General features: G+C 38.0%; 1 protein-coding gene across 3 annotated transcripts in view; it reads left to right on the forward strand.

Annotated features, from left to right (window-relative positions):
* Positions 1-20448, forward strand: part of TNFAIP8 (TNF alpha induced protein 8) — a 70838-nt gene that overhangs the window by 39310 nt on the left and 11080 nt on the right. The window contains exon 1 of one of the 3 annotated variants that reach the window (XM_051641941.1): positions 9877-9936. The exons of 1 other annotated variant lie outside the window; for it this stretch is intronic. In XM_051641941.1, coding sequence (XP_051497901.1) covers positions 9906-9936 — 31 coding nt within the window. In that variant the 5' untranslated portion in view covers positions 9877-9905. Of the gene's footprint in view, positions 1-9876; positions 9937-11097; positions 11163-20448 lie in introns of those variants that run through there. One more of the 3 variants, XM_051641945.1, reaches the window with a different exon arrangement.

Raw genomic sequence — 20448 nt, forward strand, 5'->3', positions numbered from 1 at the left:
GGATATCCCGACCAACAGGGATGTTGGGTGCGCAGAGGGAGTTGGTGGGTCACTTTTGAGGCTTTATCTCTGTAGAACACTCAAAAGTTTGTTGCATGGGATTGACAATAAAGGTGCCCCGGACCTTGTGCACCAACAAGGCTAGAGTCGGTGGTAGTCTTTGTTCATTTTCTTGCTCCATTTTCTAAAGTGAACAAAGATGCTAACTGTTGTCCATACTGAGCCTCAGATTTTGGAAACACTGTACAGTAGCATGGCCCCAACAGACGAGCTGCCTGCACAGTAAATAATCTTAAGAATGTGCTTTTATTCAGCTTTCAGCAAACAAGATGTTGTGCCACATCCACATATTTTTTTTTTTTTTGCCTTTTTTTTTTTTTCCCCCACCCTTGAAACTGAACACTTGAAATAGTTCTTGGAAGTCTTGCAATAACCCGATGAAGTGATATTCAGTTTGGCCTAGCCCAAGAGTGTATTTATTGTTGCTAAAGCATTCTAAGAGAAGTAGATAAAATACTTGAAAGGTTAGCCAGGCTTAATAAGTCACTTGAGCTCCACCAAAAATTAAGAGTTGTTGCTTTTTAATCAAACACTGAGTTTTTAATGCAATGCTAAAATGCTAAGAGATTTTGCATCTGGAATTAACCTACATAGGTCAAAAGTATAAGCCTGCTTATTACATGGAAAAATTAGCAAGGTATGGATTTTCAGTTGTCAAAACTAGATTAGGTGTCATCCAAGCCCTTTTGTGAGATAAATATTTCCTTTTAGCTGTGACTAATTTATTATATATTTATTTAAATAAATAAATTATCAATGAGCTATTTTAGGTTAAAATTCTCCTAAATAAAACCCCAAAAACTGAAGGTTAGCTTTAATTGGGATCTTTCTTAAGTGGACACCACATGCCTCTGCTGGCATGGTATGTGGAAAAGAAAAGGAAGATGCTGCCTCTCTCTTAGTCAGTTACTCTCACTTGGACCCACCGAAGGTCTTCACCTCCAAAGTGTGCTTTAATTTTGGAAAAGTCACCACAGGCCAGGGGAAGCAAGTGCTGAAAATCTTACTTCACAAGTTGCCATAAAGGATGAGTCCTAAAATGTGTTTGGTTATTGGGAACTGGCTCGTGCAGCATAGTCTTAGTTAATATTTTCCAAAAGAAATCCAGTTCTTGCAAGTACTTTTCCAGATTCTTAATGTGGCTTCAATCTTAGCTTTAGGCAAATAATAAACTGATATAAAACCAATTTGAAACATACAGAAATCAATATGGTTCTTTGAATGAACACCTTATAATTAGGTACATCTGGCTTCTGAATGTAAACTCTTGCTACACTGAATTTTTAAGGAGCAAGCTCTGCTTAGGTTTAATATAAATTTAAATCCTTCTGTTAATCTCTTAATTAAATTTAAACTGAAAGAAGATTATTCTCATAGCTTGTTATTTTTTAGTTGTCTTTTATTTTAAATTTTATCTAGATAAGATTGAATTTTATATGCAAGGGGTGTTTTGACTGTTTGCATGATTAATGGCTTTGGCATCTAAAAGAAAAAGGGCATAGTTTGATTGTTATGCATTAGCAACACACTTGGACTATTCTCTTGGGACTGGGACACAGCCCTTGCAAACTGAGACACATGTGTTCTCCCATATATACACTGCCTGTATATGAACAAAAATCCTTTCTTTATAAAGGGAATATTCAGTTTATTTCTTTTCTGTCAGCATCACTACCATACCTTTTAAAAAAAAAGAAAACTGTACCTTGTTAGATGTACACTCCAGTAGCACCATTTAAAACGTATTTTATTTAACACTGGTTCAGCCAATTTTTTTTTTTAAGCTCTCTTTTACTTTTGGCCATGTGATGTTAGATTTTCTGTTTTTAATTAAAATACCCTTTTTTAATTAAAATTGTTCCACCATTGTGTTTTGAAGTGTAAGTATCTGGCAATACCTCTTTTGTTATATCTTGCTTAGAGTAGATCTGGTGTGAGGATCTCTTGTTGCTGCCTGTGGTGATGCTGTCTCTCTCTGTGTAGGACGTTGACTCACCACTTAACTTGGAAATTTGTGAAACTTCTCTGTGATTTCTGTTTCTGATGCAGTGTTTTTTTGTTTGTGTTTTTGGCATTCTGCCCTTCAGATTTCTTCTTAGATCTTTCTTTTGTTTTTGCAAAGGCTGCAATGTCATATAATAACACAGCCATTTCATAACAATTTTATCATAAACTACCATTGGGAGGCTTATTTTCATATGTGACAAATCTAGTTCAGATCTGCTGTACTATTTACCAAACTGGAGGATTGCACTTTCCTACCTCTACCCATGCAGGTCTCTTTGCCAGGTCTCTCATTCTTCAATGCTGGCTTTTGCTTAGCATAGCTGTGTTGGCAGTAACAATCTATGTGTGCTGCTTTCAAAGAAAAAAAATAAAATAATGAGTGAAATTTTTGGTATCTGTTTTTGGTATCAGGAGAAACAGTAGCCGTTGCAGTCACTGGTGCAAGGCCCTCAAAGCACAGCTAACCCTGCCTATCTGTATTTAATTTCTGTCACATCCTCTATGAACTCCTGAACATTCAGCAACCACAATTGATTATTACCTATTTATACTTGCTCCTTGACTGAAACTCTGTCTTTCATTAACTGGATAAAGAAGTGCCTGTCAGTGCATGGTATCTACGTGGCAACAATAAAACCATTGTTAGTATTAGTGGCTTTGTACAACATGATACCTATGGTAAAGTCAACAGAATTTAATCAGAGTTCATCTCTCAAAAGGCATGGCATTGCTCTGTGTGAGAGCTTGAAGAGTTGTTTTGAAACAAAAAAGATAAGTGAGTGAAAGCCATTCTGAGCTGAGAGCAGTCTTGTACACCATCAGTGTGCTGTTCTGTGACAAATAATGCTCATCTGGAGGCTGAAAGGTGCTGATCCGTCTAAGGCAGCGTCCCAATCCTGTGCTGAGGCTGTGCTGTGGCTGAAACATTTGACAATCAGAGGCAGATGCAGATAAAGCTTATGAAGAAAGCTGTGTTTTGAGGCCAAGTGAAGATGTTTCCTCACTTCTTAACCACAGAACTTTTGAGTAGAGGCAACAGCAGCTTAAAAAGCAACTATTGTTGCTTGGAAACCAACAATCTCAGCATGTTTATAACAGGGACACAGATTTGGAAGATGCACACTGCACAGTAGTCTTTAAAGTTTGCAAGGTGGTTATTATTACATTGTCTTCTCAGGCTGTCAGTGCTGAAAATAGATATGGAGGGTATTGCATAGATGGATATTGTAAGCTGTACAGCTGAGACTAATGGGACCTCCAAATTTCACAGCAGCTATGTTCAGTATTAAGCAGGTCCAACTTAATGAAGCCTTTTGTACATATATCTTCTTACCTTCTCTCTGTCCCTTTTCTGTCTGAGGGAGGAGAGCTGAGGTGAGGAGCCTCTGTAAGGCAAGTTTTACTGCATCTGTGTGGAAAACAGGGTCTGCCCCATATATGCTGCTTCTTCCTATCCCTAATTTGATGGGCTCGTTGTGGAATCCATTTGTCACCCTGTACTGCTGCTTTTTTTGCCAGTTTGTTGTCAGGAGGGAGGTCTTTAGATGTACTTTCATACAGCTTACTCTATGGTGAAGCCCTAGGTTTTGCTTACTTTGACTGAAGGCCACACCAACAGTGTGGTGCAGGTTTGTTTGACACTAGATTTGCCATATATTGCTTTTGTCATTAGGAAGTGAAAAAATGGACAGGCCTCACTAATCCACTGTCAGGGTGGAGAATGAATGCTGAACAGGAGGGTATAGAAATAGGTGAAGGCAGCATGGGCGAGGAGGGAGAATAGGATGAGGCTAGATGCCAAGCCTGGTGCAGACACTTTTGAGGGATTGCCTGAGCCCTTGGTCTTGGACTTCTTATAATTTGCTAACCACCTGGTAGAAAAACACCAGAGTATCATTTGTGGGTCTGCCCAGTACGTGGAAGTATTGTGAGTTCTTCAACAAGTGCCGCAAGCATTATTACCTGAAATGGTCTGAAGGCTGTTCTGCAAAGGAGAAAAAATGAGCTAATGGTAAGGAGTAGCAAGCAGTGACAATCAGGCCAAAACCAGGACTACCTATATTTTTCAGATCTGGTTTATGGATCAACCGGCTAATATTTTGGTTCATTTTGCCTCTCTATCTTTCAATGGACTGAATTTTCCTAAGACGAAAACATTACCTCGTATGAGGTTTAGGCATGCGAAGACAAATTGCTTAAAAAATCTGCACCATAGATAATGGAGATGTTAGAGTTGTGCTGTTCTGTGAAAACACTGAATGATGTATGCTGAAAACAGTATTTCTGACATCAGTCAAAGGCTCAGCATGTTCTAGATTATATTGATATGTTTATTCTGTGGGGGAAGATAATAAAACAAATAGAAATCAGGAGTAAAATCTGGCTACAGCAATAACAGATGGGCTATTGAACCTAATCCTTTTAGTTACCAAACTTTATAAACAGTGCTATTAAAATCACACAACTAATTGAAAGTTCTCTTTTTTACTATAAAATAAGATTAAACCCTAAATTAACAAAATTGCATAATTTGTTTTTGCTGTACTCACATTATACAGACAGTGCATATTGCACTCTCTTTTGCAATAATAGGAGTAACACAATTACAGATGGTGTTGCTCTACTTCTGGGTTAGGAAATAACTTTAAAATAGCTTCTCAGTTTGCTAATTTGAATGTCTGTAACTGTTTAAGTGCATGACTGAAAGCAGAACAACTTAGATACATTGCAAGAAAACAGAATTTTTACTTTTTTCCTGTGACTGTGCCTCCTCTCTCCATCCCTTTCCTCTCCCAGTGCACCATTGTGCACACATGATGTCCCCGTGTGCCTTCAAATGCACTTGGTGTCTGTACGTGGCAGCAGCAGAAGACACAGATAGCAGGTCAGGGCTGCACTGTTTTTCACCTGGGAGGATGCCTGTCAGGTGTATTTATGCATCCCAGGAGGTGAACCGTGCTAGAGGAAACAGCAGCTCATTGCTTTGTGATGCAAGATCTCAGTGCCCTCTAGGGATGCGAAAGAGCTCATCCAGCAGTCTCAACCAATAGGGAAGGACTAAAAATCTGCATCTTGAAACTCAGTGCAGTTAGGATCTGCCAACCTTTTTTTCAGGTTGGCAGATGGTTGAAGTGGTACTCGAAGAGATGCAAAAAAGGAGCAGTGGAGCAAGTTGAGGGCACACTTCTGTGTTGTCTTTAACAGTTTATTCAGTCAGTAACTTCTATAAAAAGATCTTAGTAGTAAAATTTACAAGCTAACAAGGCACCACTTGTAGAAGAGGCAGCTACAGTTAACTTCCTAATGGTATCTCCATGTGGCTTCCAGGCTTTTGAATTTAACATTTTGTCCTATTTTTTTCTGTGAACTATTATCGTGTACCATTTTTCTGAGATACTCTATGAACATCTGGTTGCCCTTCTGATAAGACAGCATGTTTGAACATTGCATAAATATGTGCAGACCAGACCTGCTGCATTTATTTCTGCTTGGGAGATCTTGTATTGAAAGATAACAATCTTACATCTCATTCCTTCTCAAAACATTAGTTTGAGAAAACCTGGAATATTTGAGAATTGTTGAAATATATTGACAGTGATGGATGTATCACATAATTACTCACTACATTTTGTAAATTATATATATGAAAAAATAATAGATAAGTGCTTCAGGACAGTATCCGATGTTCTTTTTGCCCTATGTGAAAACTTGCATTATGTGCCAGTAATCCACACCTGTTGAAGTGTTAAAGAGTCAGAAGTTAAAAATTTGTCAACCTAAACCTCTTGTATCATAAATAGGTACAACTTGTTTGGACTACAGAAGAGAGATGGTGTAAGCTTTCCTTATGTTACTGCATGATTACTAAATGGCAAAGTTTACATAATACCTAGGTTAAACATCTAAGTATGGCATCTTTCTGTTTACTCTATGAAAACAGCTGGTTGAAAAGCTTTGTTTGTGGTGGTACTGTGAAAGCCAGTACTTTAACTGTACAGTCTTAAATGGGACAAGGTAGTGCAACTCTTTTACCTTCTCATCATTGATCCACGTTACATTCTCCATCCTTGCTAATTCAAGGGAAGGAAAATCTTTACAGCATGGCTATCACCATAGCATAAAGAAGGCATATCTGCAGTTATGTTTATTATGATCTTTGAGGATACTTGTACAGCTTTTCTGTATTGCAGTTGGGAGTAGGGTGGGAAACCCAGATTTTCTCAGCTGTCATCAGCCTTCTCTCATGCAGCTTCTAATAATTCACTGCAGTTGAAATGGGCAAAAGATAAACAGTGGGCTTAGAAAGAGAAAACCATTGGTGGCTCTCATCTGTAGCAAGGAGGTGAAGTTGGGCATGTACCATATTTTGATTGTTTAAAGGTTTGCAATACATTGAATGTGACATTTTGTAAGAGCAGAAGTTATCACCAGATAACTCTAATTACGTTAACCAAACATAGGGAGATGTAAAAAAAAAAAAAAGCAAGCTGTGAATATGTAATGTCTGAAGTGTTACATTACCACTTCCTTATCTTGAGCTATTTGAAGCCCGTGCAAGGATTTTTTTGCAGAAGAGATTTATTCTTGCTTCCATGACAGTTGCCTCCTCTTGATAGCTTCTTCCTGATACTTTTCATGTAGTAGTGCTTCTTCCTCTTTTTTGTGAACTAAAACATTAGTCTTTTTTGACATTTCAGCTTTCAGCTTCAGAATCGTTTTGGCACTAGATTTAGCTGCAGTTTTTGGCTACTATGGATTTTATTATTTATTTTAAGTATGTGCAAAAGATGTAATAGGATTTGCCACCGGTGTTAAGAAAGTGTTTCTGTAAACAGAGCTGTCTCAGCGTGCATTGAGACACAAAACATGAGCAAAGTTTTTAGCTGGGCTGAGGATGTGCTGACATAGCTACCTGTCCTTTCACAATGCCCTGCATATTGCTGTAGTAAGCCAATCCCTGCCTACAGTCTGTTCTTTCTGTGGTAACCCTGCCTTAAGGTTTGCAGAAATGAGAACTATTACAAATGATGAGGTGAAAACCAAAACAAGCCTAACTAAAGTATTGGTAAAGTAAAACCAGAAGTTTTTTTATTTCAGCAGAGAAGGGTGTAAAGGACCATACTTAATTGTCTCCTCTTGTCTTACCCACCTTTGTGTCTTTTAGACTTTTAGCCACTGAAACTTAGTATGTAAACCTATTTTTTTATGTGCACTGCACAAAAGATTTAATTTCCTCTGGGAGTGCTGGCTTTTGCTCTAAGACAATGTCTCCTAAATTTGTTTTGGGTTTTAAGCCCTTCATTGTATGAGATGTCCCTTCTTATTGTAGAGGGGTTGGAATAGATGACCCGTAGAGGTTCCTTCCAACCCGAGACATTCTATGATCCTATGTTTCTATGATTTTAGGGCTTAACTTTTCTGTAAGAGAATCTGCCCTGTGAAATGTAGCTGTATCTGCGATTCTGTTTTTGGAGTTTTTGCCATTCTTTGTTATGTCCTTCCTACTCCATATCACATGCATAGTTTATGATTAAAGAGGGGGGGTGTTTTTAATCTTCCAGGCTTTTTGGATCATGGGTTTCAAAAATCAGTGCAAATGCTTCAATAACTGGTCTTCCCTGCAGGTGAGGTAGTGTCATCACTTATCTGGACTCTGCTGTTATCCATAGACTGTTTAATTTATACTTGCCTTATTCTGTTACTTTTCTTGCCCTTCTAAGTAAAATTATTTGAGTTTTTTGGGTGTAGATCCTGAGGAAGATGATAATGTCCTCATTATCCAATGGCATTACAAGTTGCTGCATAGCCTAAGATCACAAAATTACCTGCTGAGACACTCCGGACTTTTCAGCCAATGCATGTGTTTTTGAGAAGCATAACAACCAAAATGAAACAAACATTTCTGGAGCGTGAATCAAGACTATGCAGAACTAACACGGCTGAGTGAGGAGATGTGATCTTGACTCTGTAGGGAAGAAAAGAAACAGAATCATTGGGTTTCTGTGAGATTTGATAAATCTTAAATTTGCAGAACTTGCTGACTTTTAATCACAAGGCTTATTGACCCCTCCCCTGGAAGTATTCAGGGCCAGGTTGTTTGGGTCTTTGACCAACCTGGTCTAGTAGGTGTCCCAACCCACAGCAGGGGGGTTGGAACTAGATGATCTTTCGCTACCAGCCCAAACCATTCTATTCATCAAACCATTCTATTAGTCACCATTCTGTGATTCTCTCTTTGTGTCCATCTGTCATCTAGAATAACAAAAGGCATCCATCTATTGTGTAAGTCTGTTCACACAAGGCTCTTGATACTGCCTCATCTTCTAGCTATTTTATCTCTCTGCCAACACTCCCTTTGATTAAAGGACCCCAAAAGCTATCACAGTTCACCTTGACTAACACTATGTTTCTTCCTGTTCCTCCTGCTCACATTTTGGAGTATTATTTACTCCTGCCCCCAGAGCAACTTTGCCATGGCTGAAGAATTCATACTGCCCTACCTGACTCTATACCTTTTACCTATCAGATCATCCTACATATGTACAGTCTCCCACTGAAATGTTATTAATACAACTGAATATTGTAATCTGCAATGCTTCCCCTCCACCCCCTGCATTCCTCACTTTAGCTGACAGCTTTGGCTCTTTCTGACTTCATCTTGAAATACACTTATTTCTACTTGACTACAGTAATGTTCTTGCTAACTGATAATAGATGTTAATACTCTTACTTCTATGAAGACACTGACAACCCTTCAGGCACATGAATTTAATTTAACCCTGTGAGGTGGAGGTAGGTAGGAATTTGGTTGCATGTCAGAGCTGGCAGCACCATCATGCCTCTCCTTTTGTCTGACCAGTCATGTTTTCACTGACGTTTTGTCCTGTTAGCTGTGCTAAAAATATATTACATGAATAAGTAGGAAAAGATGGTTCCTTTTGACAGTGATCTTACTGGAGGCTGCGACAGTGGAAAGACAGGCTTCCAAGTAATTCCCCGTGCTTTTGCTGCGAAGGCGTGTATGATATGTGGAGAGTTGGGGTGTGGCTGCAAAAGACCCTTGTTCTCTTGCTGTGCTCTAACACAATGTTGTGTAATAGTTAAAAATAATGATCTTTTTTAGGATGCAGGGGTGTCATAGCACGAAGAAATCAGATAGTTTTTCCAAGAAGGAAAGGTAAATTGCTCCTTTCAGGGTAGATGCCACCATGCACTGAGCATGTGTGAAAGAAAAAATAATTTAGCTTAAACAACCTGGAAGAAAGCTGCTCCTTCTCATCCTTTAAGCATGTATTTAGTCATCCTGTATTAGTCAGTATAATTATGGAGGCTACAGAAGTAATTCCAGATAGTAACCAATGTTGAAATGTACAATTCAGGCTTTAAAATAATTTATTTAAATTATATTTTCCTGCAAGTTAAGAGAGCCCCACTTTGATTGTCAGACGTTGCTCTGTGCTCAGGGCTTTTTTTGGTTTCCCCTGCTTGCTTTCTCATACCACGCTGGCAAGCTGCAACAAGTGAAACTCCACCCTTCCTACAGACTGGGGAGAATAAAATACATAAACGGCGACTGCTGGCGAGTAAAATGAGGGTTTCTGTGAAGGTGCTGGTTTTCCAGACAGTCGCTGGTGTGCAGCTGAGAAAGGGGCGGGATCCTTTTCAAGTAGCTTAGTTGTGATTTGCTGAATTCACGGTCTTTTCCCCTTGATATCCCAAGCTTCTCTCTCTCTTTTTTTTTTTTTTTTTTTTTTTTTTGTTTTGAGAAGTTGACTTGTGGCTGCTTCTCAGTGCGCGCGTCAGCTGTGATCTGGTCCCCAGCGCCTCACGCTGACACCATGAGTTCAGAGGCTGATGAACCCAAGGAAGGTACGTTTTTTTAACTCTTTTCACAGAAGAGGTTGCCAGCACCGCTTTTGTGAGCGTGGAGGAGAGTTTCTGCTGGCTTTTAGTTCTCAGGTATTCAAAGGGGAGGGGAAAACGCCTTGGCAAAATCATCCTGCCGATTTTGCTGGTTACGAAATGACCAAAGTGTTGGCCCCCAGGGATATCTGTCTGTCTCGGCAGTGGTAATTAACTCACACGTGGAATACTTGTAAGTGGAATAAATGGTGTTTCAAAACACTGGTAGTACAGAATCGAAAGAGGAAGATTTTTTTTTCAATTTGGAAGCACTGTATTTTTCAGCTAAAGAGGAACTTGCATGGGGGAGAAGTGAAAGGTCATTATTTTGGGAATAAGCTCAATGCTGTTTACTTCCTTGTCCAACTGAGTGTGTGTGAGTGTGTGTGTGTTAAAGCTGAGAGGAGTGTGCCAAAGCTACCGGGTTTCATTTACTGCTTCTAGAGTGGAACGTGTGGAGGAGCTGGAAGTGTGCCAACAAAAATACAATTATTCCCTCGACTTGATTGGGAGGGGCTGCGAGTAAGAGTAGGACAGTGGGGAGCAAGCGGGGGAGGAGAAGGGCAATTTCCTGAAAGTGCCTAAATACAAAAGAGCATTTATACAGAAGAGGGAACAGGGCAGTAGTGGGGTTATACACTGGATTTCTTAGAACAGAATTGACGTTTCATGGTTATGAATAGTCCTTAGGGAAGAGTCAAACACACAGAGATCCAATATGGCTTAGAAAATTAATTTTAGAAACCCAGCAAATAAGCAAGCAATAAGGCAGCCTAAGCATTTTGTATTTGGTGAAAATAATAAATTTTCAGAATATTTCAGATGGTTTTCCCCGTAACACTCTGTAAGACTTCCCCCACTTGAAAAATACAAAAATTACCAGGGACTTCCATCTGCTCATGTGCATTGAAGAGGAGTTTGTTGATTTGCAGAAAAGTAATCTTGAACGGAACAAAACTTAATAAGGTGTTTAGAACCTGGTTAGTAGTGAAACACTATAGCCTGTCATTAGATAAGAATTACAGTGATGCTTTCCATTTCCTTTTTCTTATTTCTTCTAGTTGAATAAAAAGATGAACCAAAAGGCAGCTTTTTTTTTTTTTCTTCCGAGAAGATTTTGTAGGACAGATTTACTGAAAAGCAGAACTAAAAGGAATACTTCTCTGAAAGAACTGTTGGAAAAAACAGAATAAGTGAGTAAGAACATGGCAATTTGAGCATTCTCCTTCAATTCTACAGTAGGAGATATCAACATGCATGCTATAGCATGAAAGATCCTCTGGTTTCATACAGGAAGCTCCAGACAATTTTGCCAAGTTGACTATATTTGAAATGTAAATTTTCTTGTTTAAAGAAACATCTTATCTTCTTAGATGACTCATATTCTTTAATTCCTCTTAAAATATTTTAACCTTTCAGTGCATTTATTTTAAAACAATTTGATGGGCCAGGATCTTTATGTGGGAAAAATCGTTTGGAGCAGGTGGCTGAGACAGGAGAGAAAGGGTAGCTTTTTGGTTTGTTATTTTTAGCTGGAAAAATATTTGGGGTTTGCTGATCTGTGATTTTAGTTGGTTAGAATGGAAAATAAAACAGTTGCCATTGTGGGAAGATGGAATACAGATGTCACTGAGAAGGTTTTTCAGTTGGTCTCTAAGTGTGTTCCTATATATAACTGTAATATACTCTCATCTGTAACAGAATAATGTAGACAATGCAGGAGAAAAGGAGGGTAGGTGTATATGTGAATAAAGACTGGGATTAACAGGTAGATATGTAAATGTGCAGCTTTTACATTGCTTTACCTTATCGAACATGGTATGAAAATCCACTGATCAAAATACTGAAAAATACAGTCAAATACCTGTGGATTTATAGTGGTCTAGGGTATGTGGCACAAAATAGGCATTAAGAGTCTTTCAGCTATCTAGCTCGGTTTCATCAAGAAAATGTGCTTTTTGTATAAAGAGGACTGGTGCTTCACAAATTTAAACTGAATTTAGGGGTCAGGCTTTTGACACCAAAGATACATAATCCTTTAAGTGATTTACCAAAGGGGAGGTGGTTGATTTTTCCCTTAGGTGCAAGAATGAATACACTCTAAAAGAGAAATTCTGATTTACCCATTAATTGTGAGGTCCAGCCAGAGAATTAGTAGGTAAAAGGTCTGACTGATTATGGAAGAGGTAGAGGCTATACTTGGACAACTTTAAATAGTTATAAATTTCAAGGCCAAAGCTAGCAAAGAAGGCATCCTAGTTAATCTGCTACATGCTAAAAAGAGAAAGGAGGAGAGAGATGCGGGGGAAATGTTATTTTAATGGTATTTGTAAGCAAAGGCAGAATTTTTTGTATTATGAAGCAGAGATGCTCAGGTGGCCAGGGAGGCATCTGTGGCCAGGAGCTAGTGAAGGGACATACAAGGTTGGACCTGATGATCTTAAAGGTCTTTTCCAACCTAAATGATGCTGTGATTCTGTAAGGCTCTCTGAAATTCAATTGCCACTTCCAGGTGTGACTCTCGGACCATGTGTTAGAAGACCAGCCTGAATGAAAAAGAGAGTCAAGGCCACAGTAATAGCATTGAGCATGTAATATGTTCTTACAATGATCTGTGGCTGAAGTGGGCAATACTTCATTTCCAGAAAATTTATCCAAGTGAGTCACAGTATTTGAAGAACATTGGGTTGTCTAGAAAAGTAGATTTAATGAGTTAACATGGATTATTTTTTTTACATCTGTATAACAAGATTAAAGACCATAGGTTTTACTACTGTAAAAATTAACCATACCCCTTGTTAGAGTGGAACACAAAATCAAGGTCATCTTTGAGTGGCAGACTCCTGAAGATTTTCTTCTTTTATAATTAATTGAATAAAGGTAGAATCTTTGACCTCAAGTCAAATCTTGCTCCCAGCAGGAACTGGTAGTAAAAAGGCATTGCTAGAAGACAGTCATTAATTCACTGTATTTTGTACTAATTGCTGGATATGAGGTATGCAGCTGTGTATGTGGGCTTTTCAGCTTCCGTGTTTGGTATCTGCATGGTCTGTGTTAGGATCATAATATGAAACAGGTTGGTTTTTTTTTCTGTCATGCTGCTTAGTAACATTAGAACAATCTTTGTATTCATCTGTATACTATAATGGCGTGGTAAATATCAGTTTGTGTGTTGGTGTGTGTATGGTGTCAGTGTATTGCATTTACAGATTGCAACAACTGTCGTGATATAAATAACACTTGACACATTTTGTTGTAGTTACTTTTGTGCTATATGAAACAAAGACCATGCTAAAGCCAAGAAGAACATAGCATTTAACTGCATGGCATCATTTCAACCTGATGTTGCATGGTGGCATGTGATGTACCAAGGAAGGTGCCAAGTGATTTCAGGTTGTTATTTGACTTAATTCCTTTCTGACATCTGGAGAAAATAATGCTGTCATACTAGAAATATGTATCAGACATACACATTTTAAGTACAAGCCAACACCAACTAAAATTGTTGGAATGTTATTAGATTCATTACATAGCATTTCTTCGATAGAAGCAATTAGTAATTTATGTAAAGCTTCAGAAAACTTCAGCTTCTTTCTACAGGTTTGATGTTACATATTTAGAAGGCAACGGCAGATAAATCTAATTCCTCAAAGGAAAAGTAAAATAATAACAGATAACTGAGTGAATGTAATACATAGCATGTGAAATGGTGGATATTGTATTACAAACTTGGAAGCAATGAGAGCCTGCATTGCATCTTTATCATACTCAGTTTTAAATACCACATTTCATAGGAGAGAGAGATCTCTGCATTCCTACTAGTGCTCAGAGCTTTTTTAGACTCATTAGCATTTTTAATCCCAATGAGATTACTGAGGAATGAGCTCACCTGTTTTCTTCCTTTTAGAGCGCAAAACACAAGGGTTATAAAATCATAGAGAACTCACTGTCTTAAGAAGTCAGCACTCACTCATATAAGCAGTAATGAATTTGCTTTGACAGTTTCCATTCATCTTTCATTGTGTGAAAGTTTTCCAGGGTAGAATTGTGTTCATTTAGATAACAAATTGTCTGCTCCTACAGGCCATGTAGTCCATCCAAAACAGCAATTGGAATCTTAATATATGATTCTCCATCCCACTATCTCCAAAACTAGCATTTGTTAGAACTTGTTATGCTTTTATGGCAGTGAATGGGGAGTAGTGCAAGTAGGGTATTATCCATACATAAATGCAACATGTACCAGGTGATGACAGTCTCATTTCATGTTAATGTTTGAAGTAACAGACTGTTTTCAGGCATAATGAAAATAAGCTGCATTAAAACAGCAAGATTAAACACAAATGGGATGTCTCAATATTCACTTTTGGACCCAACTCAGAATGGTTTTGTGTGAATTGTGGTAGCTTAGATAGCTGGCAAAGTTAGAGATTTTCCCCTTCTCTTTTCTGGAATTTGTTTTTCCATACAAAGCCACAGGGAAGCGGAACAGACAATTAGAACTTAGCCCCACATATTAGGCCTATCTTCTGCTCTCACCCTGAAGACTAAAAAGTGTGAGCTTCCTTTGTTTCACCTGCTCTTCATCTACCTGCCCTTGTCAAAACAACAATCTGCATAAAGCATATAAGGCCAGTGAAAAAGGGGCCTGTTGTTGAGAGTAGTCTGAAAAGTTCGGTTCAGCAGCAGGAAGATTTATCTGGCCCCAATGCATGTGTCAGAGATGTAGATTAGTCACTTAGAGGTTTTTTTTATTCTACAGATAACTTTTCTACTGCTGATGAAGTGAATTAAAAGATTACTGGGGTCATACGTATCACTCACACAGCTCTGTAAATTAGAGCAATGTTTAACAATTTGGCATTTCATGTAATCCCTTCTATAGACTATTAGAGTTCAACATTAATAGGATATGCTAAGGGCAAAATATATCACTTCAGTACAGGAAAGAAGGAAAAGAAAGCAAGTAATCTTATGTGAAATTAGAAAGAAAGAATTATTAATAACCAGACAGTGTAATACCCTGTTACATATGCACAGGGAAGGCATTGCCAGAGCTGCAAATAGTGGGAGTGGAAGGAGAAGGAAGAAGCCAACACCTTAATGAAGAAGGAGCAGCGGAAAATTTGGAGGAAATAAGACCATACAACACAGACAAATCAGAACTGCTAGATTATTTAAATGTAGTTTGGAAGATTGTACATTTAATGAAACAAGGGACAGGAAACAGGTAAAGGACTTTGAAGGCAGGAATACAGCTGCAGCTCCATCTAGACTTGTGTACCTGAAACTCTCAGTAAAAGCACTGACTTAAGGCTGTTAAACCATGTGACTGGAAGAAGCTGTGCCTCTCTCTCCTTAAAAATCAAAAGAATGGTTGGTCCTATTTTCCTAGACAAATCAGAGTAACCTTTAAGATAACATATCTGTGATTGGATTAGGTGGCCACTCTCATTACTTCTTTGACAGACTCAGAATTGAAAGGGATGAACTGGGGTTTTTTGTTGTATACCACACTTGAGAGTCCATATGGAGTACTTGTCTTCTGCAAAACACTTCATACCCCATATATTTAGCAATCTCTTGTGCAAATGGAGCAGATGAGGAAGCTAAGTGGCAATTTGAGCAGAGGCCATGGGATAAGCACTAGCTGTAGCTGGTAGTTTATTTCAGAGAATCACTGAAACTCAACAAGTTAATCATTTAGCTGTGACTGTTGGATTGAATGCTAGATTGCCTTCAGAAAATTCCATTAATATAATTATACTTATGCAATTAAAGCTTTTAATCTATAGTAAATTGCAAGACTCACGTGTTTAATTTCATATAAGATATAGTCCCCTGAGCTGTCTGGTCAATAGAGAGAATCACAGATTAACTGAAGCTGCAGGGAACTTCTGGAGGTCAGTGGGCACAACCTTCCACTTAAGGCAGAGCTAGCTGTGAGCTTGGATCCGAGTTTGAAGTTAGATGAGGTTACTTAGGCTTTTTCCAGTCAAGCTGATAGTGTCTTCAAGAGTGGTGGTCCCACAGTTTCTCAAGCAACATATTCCAGTATTTGGCCACCTTTGCTGTGAAGGTGGTCATCCCTAATGAGAGTTTGCCTGGGTGCTGCTTGTGTCTGTTGCCCCTGTTGTTGTGTATCTTCAAGAACAGCCTGGCTCTGTCTTTATCTGTAACTATGCAGTGACAAGTTAGATGTATCTGCTAGGTCCACTGTTAGTCTTCATGCTGAGCAAACCTAGCTCTCTAAGCCTGTTGTCTGTATCATGCACTTCCTAACCATCTTGGTGGAAGTCTGCTGGACTTGCTTCAGCTTGCCAGCTCCTTTTTTGGAGAGCTGTTGCGTAGCCTGAAACTGGACACAGAGCTCCATATATAGGAAGACAGTACTTTGTTTTCAAGTGCCATCAGTCTTTTCCATGTTTAAGAATTTATTGTTTTACTGAAGAATTAGTTTCCCTGTCTTCCTTCCATTTATTGGTTGATAACAGTATTTGCTGTATTATAGTTCTTCTTAGATCCTTGGGTTGTTTTCTTTGAGGAATTTGCAAACCTTGCGCTATAGAGATTGGGGACCAAAAGTCATTTAATATCTGGACAATCAAAAGAAGTATCTGGGTAAGGGAAGGGCCTTGGACTTACATTCAGAAAGGCTCTGTCAGTGTAATTTCCGGTTGTAGCAACAAGCTATGAATGGCTTCTGAGAATAATGAGTATTTTGTAATACAAATGCCAGGGATAACATAAGGAAAATGAAGCATTAAAATACTAATTGTAATCTGTAATTTTTATTCAAAAGCACACATAATTCCTTTCATCAATAACAGTTAATCATTTGATCAAATGCTCTGTTAAATGTGACAATTTCATAAGGGTTTTTAAATAATGCTTTTTGAGCGGGAAATTGCTTCCCCTCCCCCCTCACTCCTCAGGCATTTAGATCTCTATAAACACATTTTGCTAATAAATAATGCAAATGAAAACTATATTGAAGGTGTTACTTCAGCCTTCTGGACTGCTTTTTTTTGGTTACAATTAGATTACAAAAATTGGTAAGAGGAGAGAACTTCATAAAGAGCTGTGAAAGAGCTACTGATTTTATGCTGCTTGAAACAACTTCTGTTTTTCTTTTCCCAGATACCAACTCAAAAGGAGAAATAATAGGCTAAAAATAGTTTCATCTATTTCAAAATGGATTTAAAGACAAAATGCCTTTTTTTCATATTTGAAGATTAATTTTTCATGTTTACTTATTGGGTGGATACTTCATAGGTCCAGTATCCAGCAGTAGTATTGTTAGTAGTAACAGTTGCTGTATATGACTTTGGAAGAAATTCTAGTGCGTATATGGACTGTCTGCGTTAATAAATAGCAGAAGTCTGAATGTTAGTCTTCTACATGCTGACAAAAGCATTTTTTTTGTGTTGTGGGAAATCTGAAAGTTTACAGATTTCACCTGTGTTCTTAGTGGAAGATGTACATTCTCCTTTTGTGGATGCATCTCCATCATAACAACTGGATAGGATCCACTGTGGGATTAGCAATGCAAATGCAGCTCTCACCACCTTGGTTCTTTTAATTGTAACATCAGCAAAAGCACAGGCTTTAAATCTGCTGTCAATTGGGCACAGTCTTGTTTTGAGCAAGGAGAACTACTGGGAAGCAGGTCCTTCCAAAGTTTCTTTCTACATTCGTCCTTTTGAGAGGATAAATTCTCATAAATTTTGTTTTTCTTTGTGTCTGAGTTGGAGTGTGGTTTGATTCCGTTTCATCAGTTGATTCCCTGTCAACATTTCTGGTGTTTGGCTAGCAATGAGACATAGATATCCTGCACCTCTGTATGGCATGGTGGATTCAGTCTGGGGAACTTGGGATCCAGAATCTTCACAACAGATTTGTTTCAGCCAAAGCAACAAAGAGCATTAAATAAACACTGTATAAACTAATGTATTTTCCCCTCCTCTTTGGTGAATTCAGTAGCAATATTTGTAACTATACAGATTAGTAATGAAATATCAAGGAGGAGGAGTCTGTTTTGCATAGCAGAAGGGGAAACTTACCTTTCAGTTTGGCATGCTGTATACAAATGTTGGTGTGTCTGCAGAGTATCCTGTTTCTTCTGGCAGTTTACATTAAGGAGAATAAATTGCAGTAAAGTGGGAGTTAGAATTTCATTTATTTGAGAGCATTTATCCTTGAAAGATTTAGAATCTGAAATCCAGAAACATCCTGAGGTGTATTCTATGTATCTATGAAGGTCAGTACTTGCAGATTTCTGTAAGGCATTGGTCGCTGACCTGTGATTTCAGTGGACTTCTAAGAATGTGCTACCCTCAAGTCTCAAAATGTTTGCCTCTCACTTCATATTGGAGTTAAAAAGGCACTGAATCAGTGCGTGCACAGACAAGCTTCCACTTAATTAACTTCATCAAGACAAGTAGGAAATGTTCGATTTGAAAAATACGGAGATGCCATTGTTTTAAACTGTAAAGCTTTAATGAGATCTCTTCTTGCCTTTACTATGTGCGCTTTACCAAGTGCACATAAATTGTTTTATTTATACATAAATTGTTTTATTTATAAATAGAGGAGAAGTTTGGTTTAATATTAGCAGAAGCAAGTAAATGACACTGGTAAATGTTTCAGCTGCTGATTCCAAGGGCTGTTTTCTCCTCCTTGCAAAGAGAAAAAGAATGAATGCTTGTGTTGACTTAAAAAAATTTATAGTAAAATTTACTATATAAAATAGTATATTCGTATTTCACTATATGAAAATGGTGGCTTAGACTTTATTTCAGAAACTAACAGAGAACTTGAAACAATGGATTTTTAATTTGAGCTGTGAGCAGAATTAGTGGACACTTCAGGAAGTGGTAAGAATAAAGTTCATCACTGGTGTTTACACCTCTGATGTTTTCACCAAGTTGATGGCCTTGTCCTCCACTCTGAAGATCAGAGATTTAGAAGTCTGTGATGCAAGACACCGCTGTCCTGGATGTATGTTTAAACTAATGTTTCTTTGCAATAAGCTGTTGGTATTATAATCAATTGAAAGAGATGAAAATTATGGTGGATTAAGGATTTGATCTGTTTGTTGTGGCTTTGTTTTGTCCTTCCATGCAGTGTGGGAGGAGAGGATAGCAGTATCACAGCAGGCAAGAGGAACTGTTGACATTTTTATTTCACTGCAAAAATGTAATCTGATTAATTTGAAAATTAGATTGATGGTGGTTTTTTTCACAGCTTGTGGCTTTTCCTTTGCCCGGTTCAAATTTGCATTCCCTCAGTCTTACTTTTTGGGTAAGAATCCTGAAAATCTCAAGCTACAACAACCTTACCTGGTGGTGGATATCCCTCCATAGCTGATCAGTGATATTCATTGCCTACTCAAAAAACTGTTTGATGCCAGTGCAAAGTAAAGAAGCTGGACATTTAAATTCTACAAAATTCAAGAGCTGTAAAAAACAGTACACTCAATCTCCTATGCCTTGCCCCAGTAGAGAACTACAAAATAGATGTAAGTTTTACAGAATCACAGAAGAGTTAAGGCTGAAAGGTACCTCTGTAGTTTTAGTCAGTAAATATATCTGCAACATTTAAAAGTAAATGGAATTGCTAAGTGCTTTTCTAGATACCAGAGTACTCTGTTGAAGTGGTATTGCTTCCTGACATAAAAGAAAATGTATCACACACATGATGTTTAACCAGAAGATTTAATTTTACAAAACAAATTTCTAACAGATTAAAGACCTGATTTTTCTCTTATGCTTTACATGCTACTAGGATTTAATGATATTAATGACAGCAAAACCAAATTCTTAAGATACAAGGGAAGGTGGACCTGTTTTTTGACCGTCTCAGTTCAATGCTTGATAGTTTAGGTTTTGTTAAGTCAAAGATTTTAAAGGTGTTGTTTGGGTTTTTTTGTTTGTTTGTTTGTTTTTGTCCCCCCCCCCCCCCCCCGCCGTTAATTTTTATTTATAGAAATATATATATATATAGTATTTATATATATATATATATAAATACTTTGGATACTTTTTCAGCTGTTTTGAGCATTGATTTTGCATTGGAGATGCCAGGAATAAAGCAAACCAAGTGGAAAAAAATAGGGGTGAAAGCAAAACCTCAAAAAGACAGAATGTGCCTTGGGTCTTGGGGAGCCTGATATAAACTGACAGGAAGGGAGTGAGGGAATGTACGAGGGAAAATACTCTCAACTACTGATTTCATGGCTAGAAGTTTGGATTAATGTCCTGGTAGTTGTAGTATGGATACAGAGGGAACAGGCTATAGCTACTGATTATTGAAAGAAAGAAGTAAAGATGATAGATTGGTTTATTTTGCCCTTGTGGAAGAGAAAAATATGGAAAACGCATTTTAGCAGTGGTAATGGAAAAGGCCACAAAAAACATCAAGTATAGTACTCCATACTCACTGTTAAAACGAAGGATTGGCATGGAAGTGCAAACAAAT

This window comes from Apus apus, chromosome Z (assembly GCF_020740795.1).
Source record: "Apus apus isolate bApuApu2 chromosome Z, bApuApu2.pri.cur, whole genome shotgun sequence".
In the NCBI taxonomy this organism is placed as follows: Eukaryota; Metazoa; Chordata; class Aves; order Apodiformes; family Apodidae; genus Apus; species Apus apus.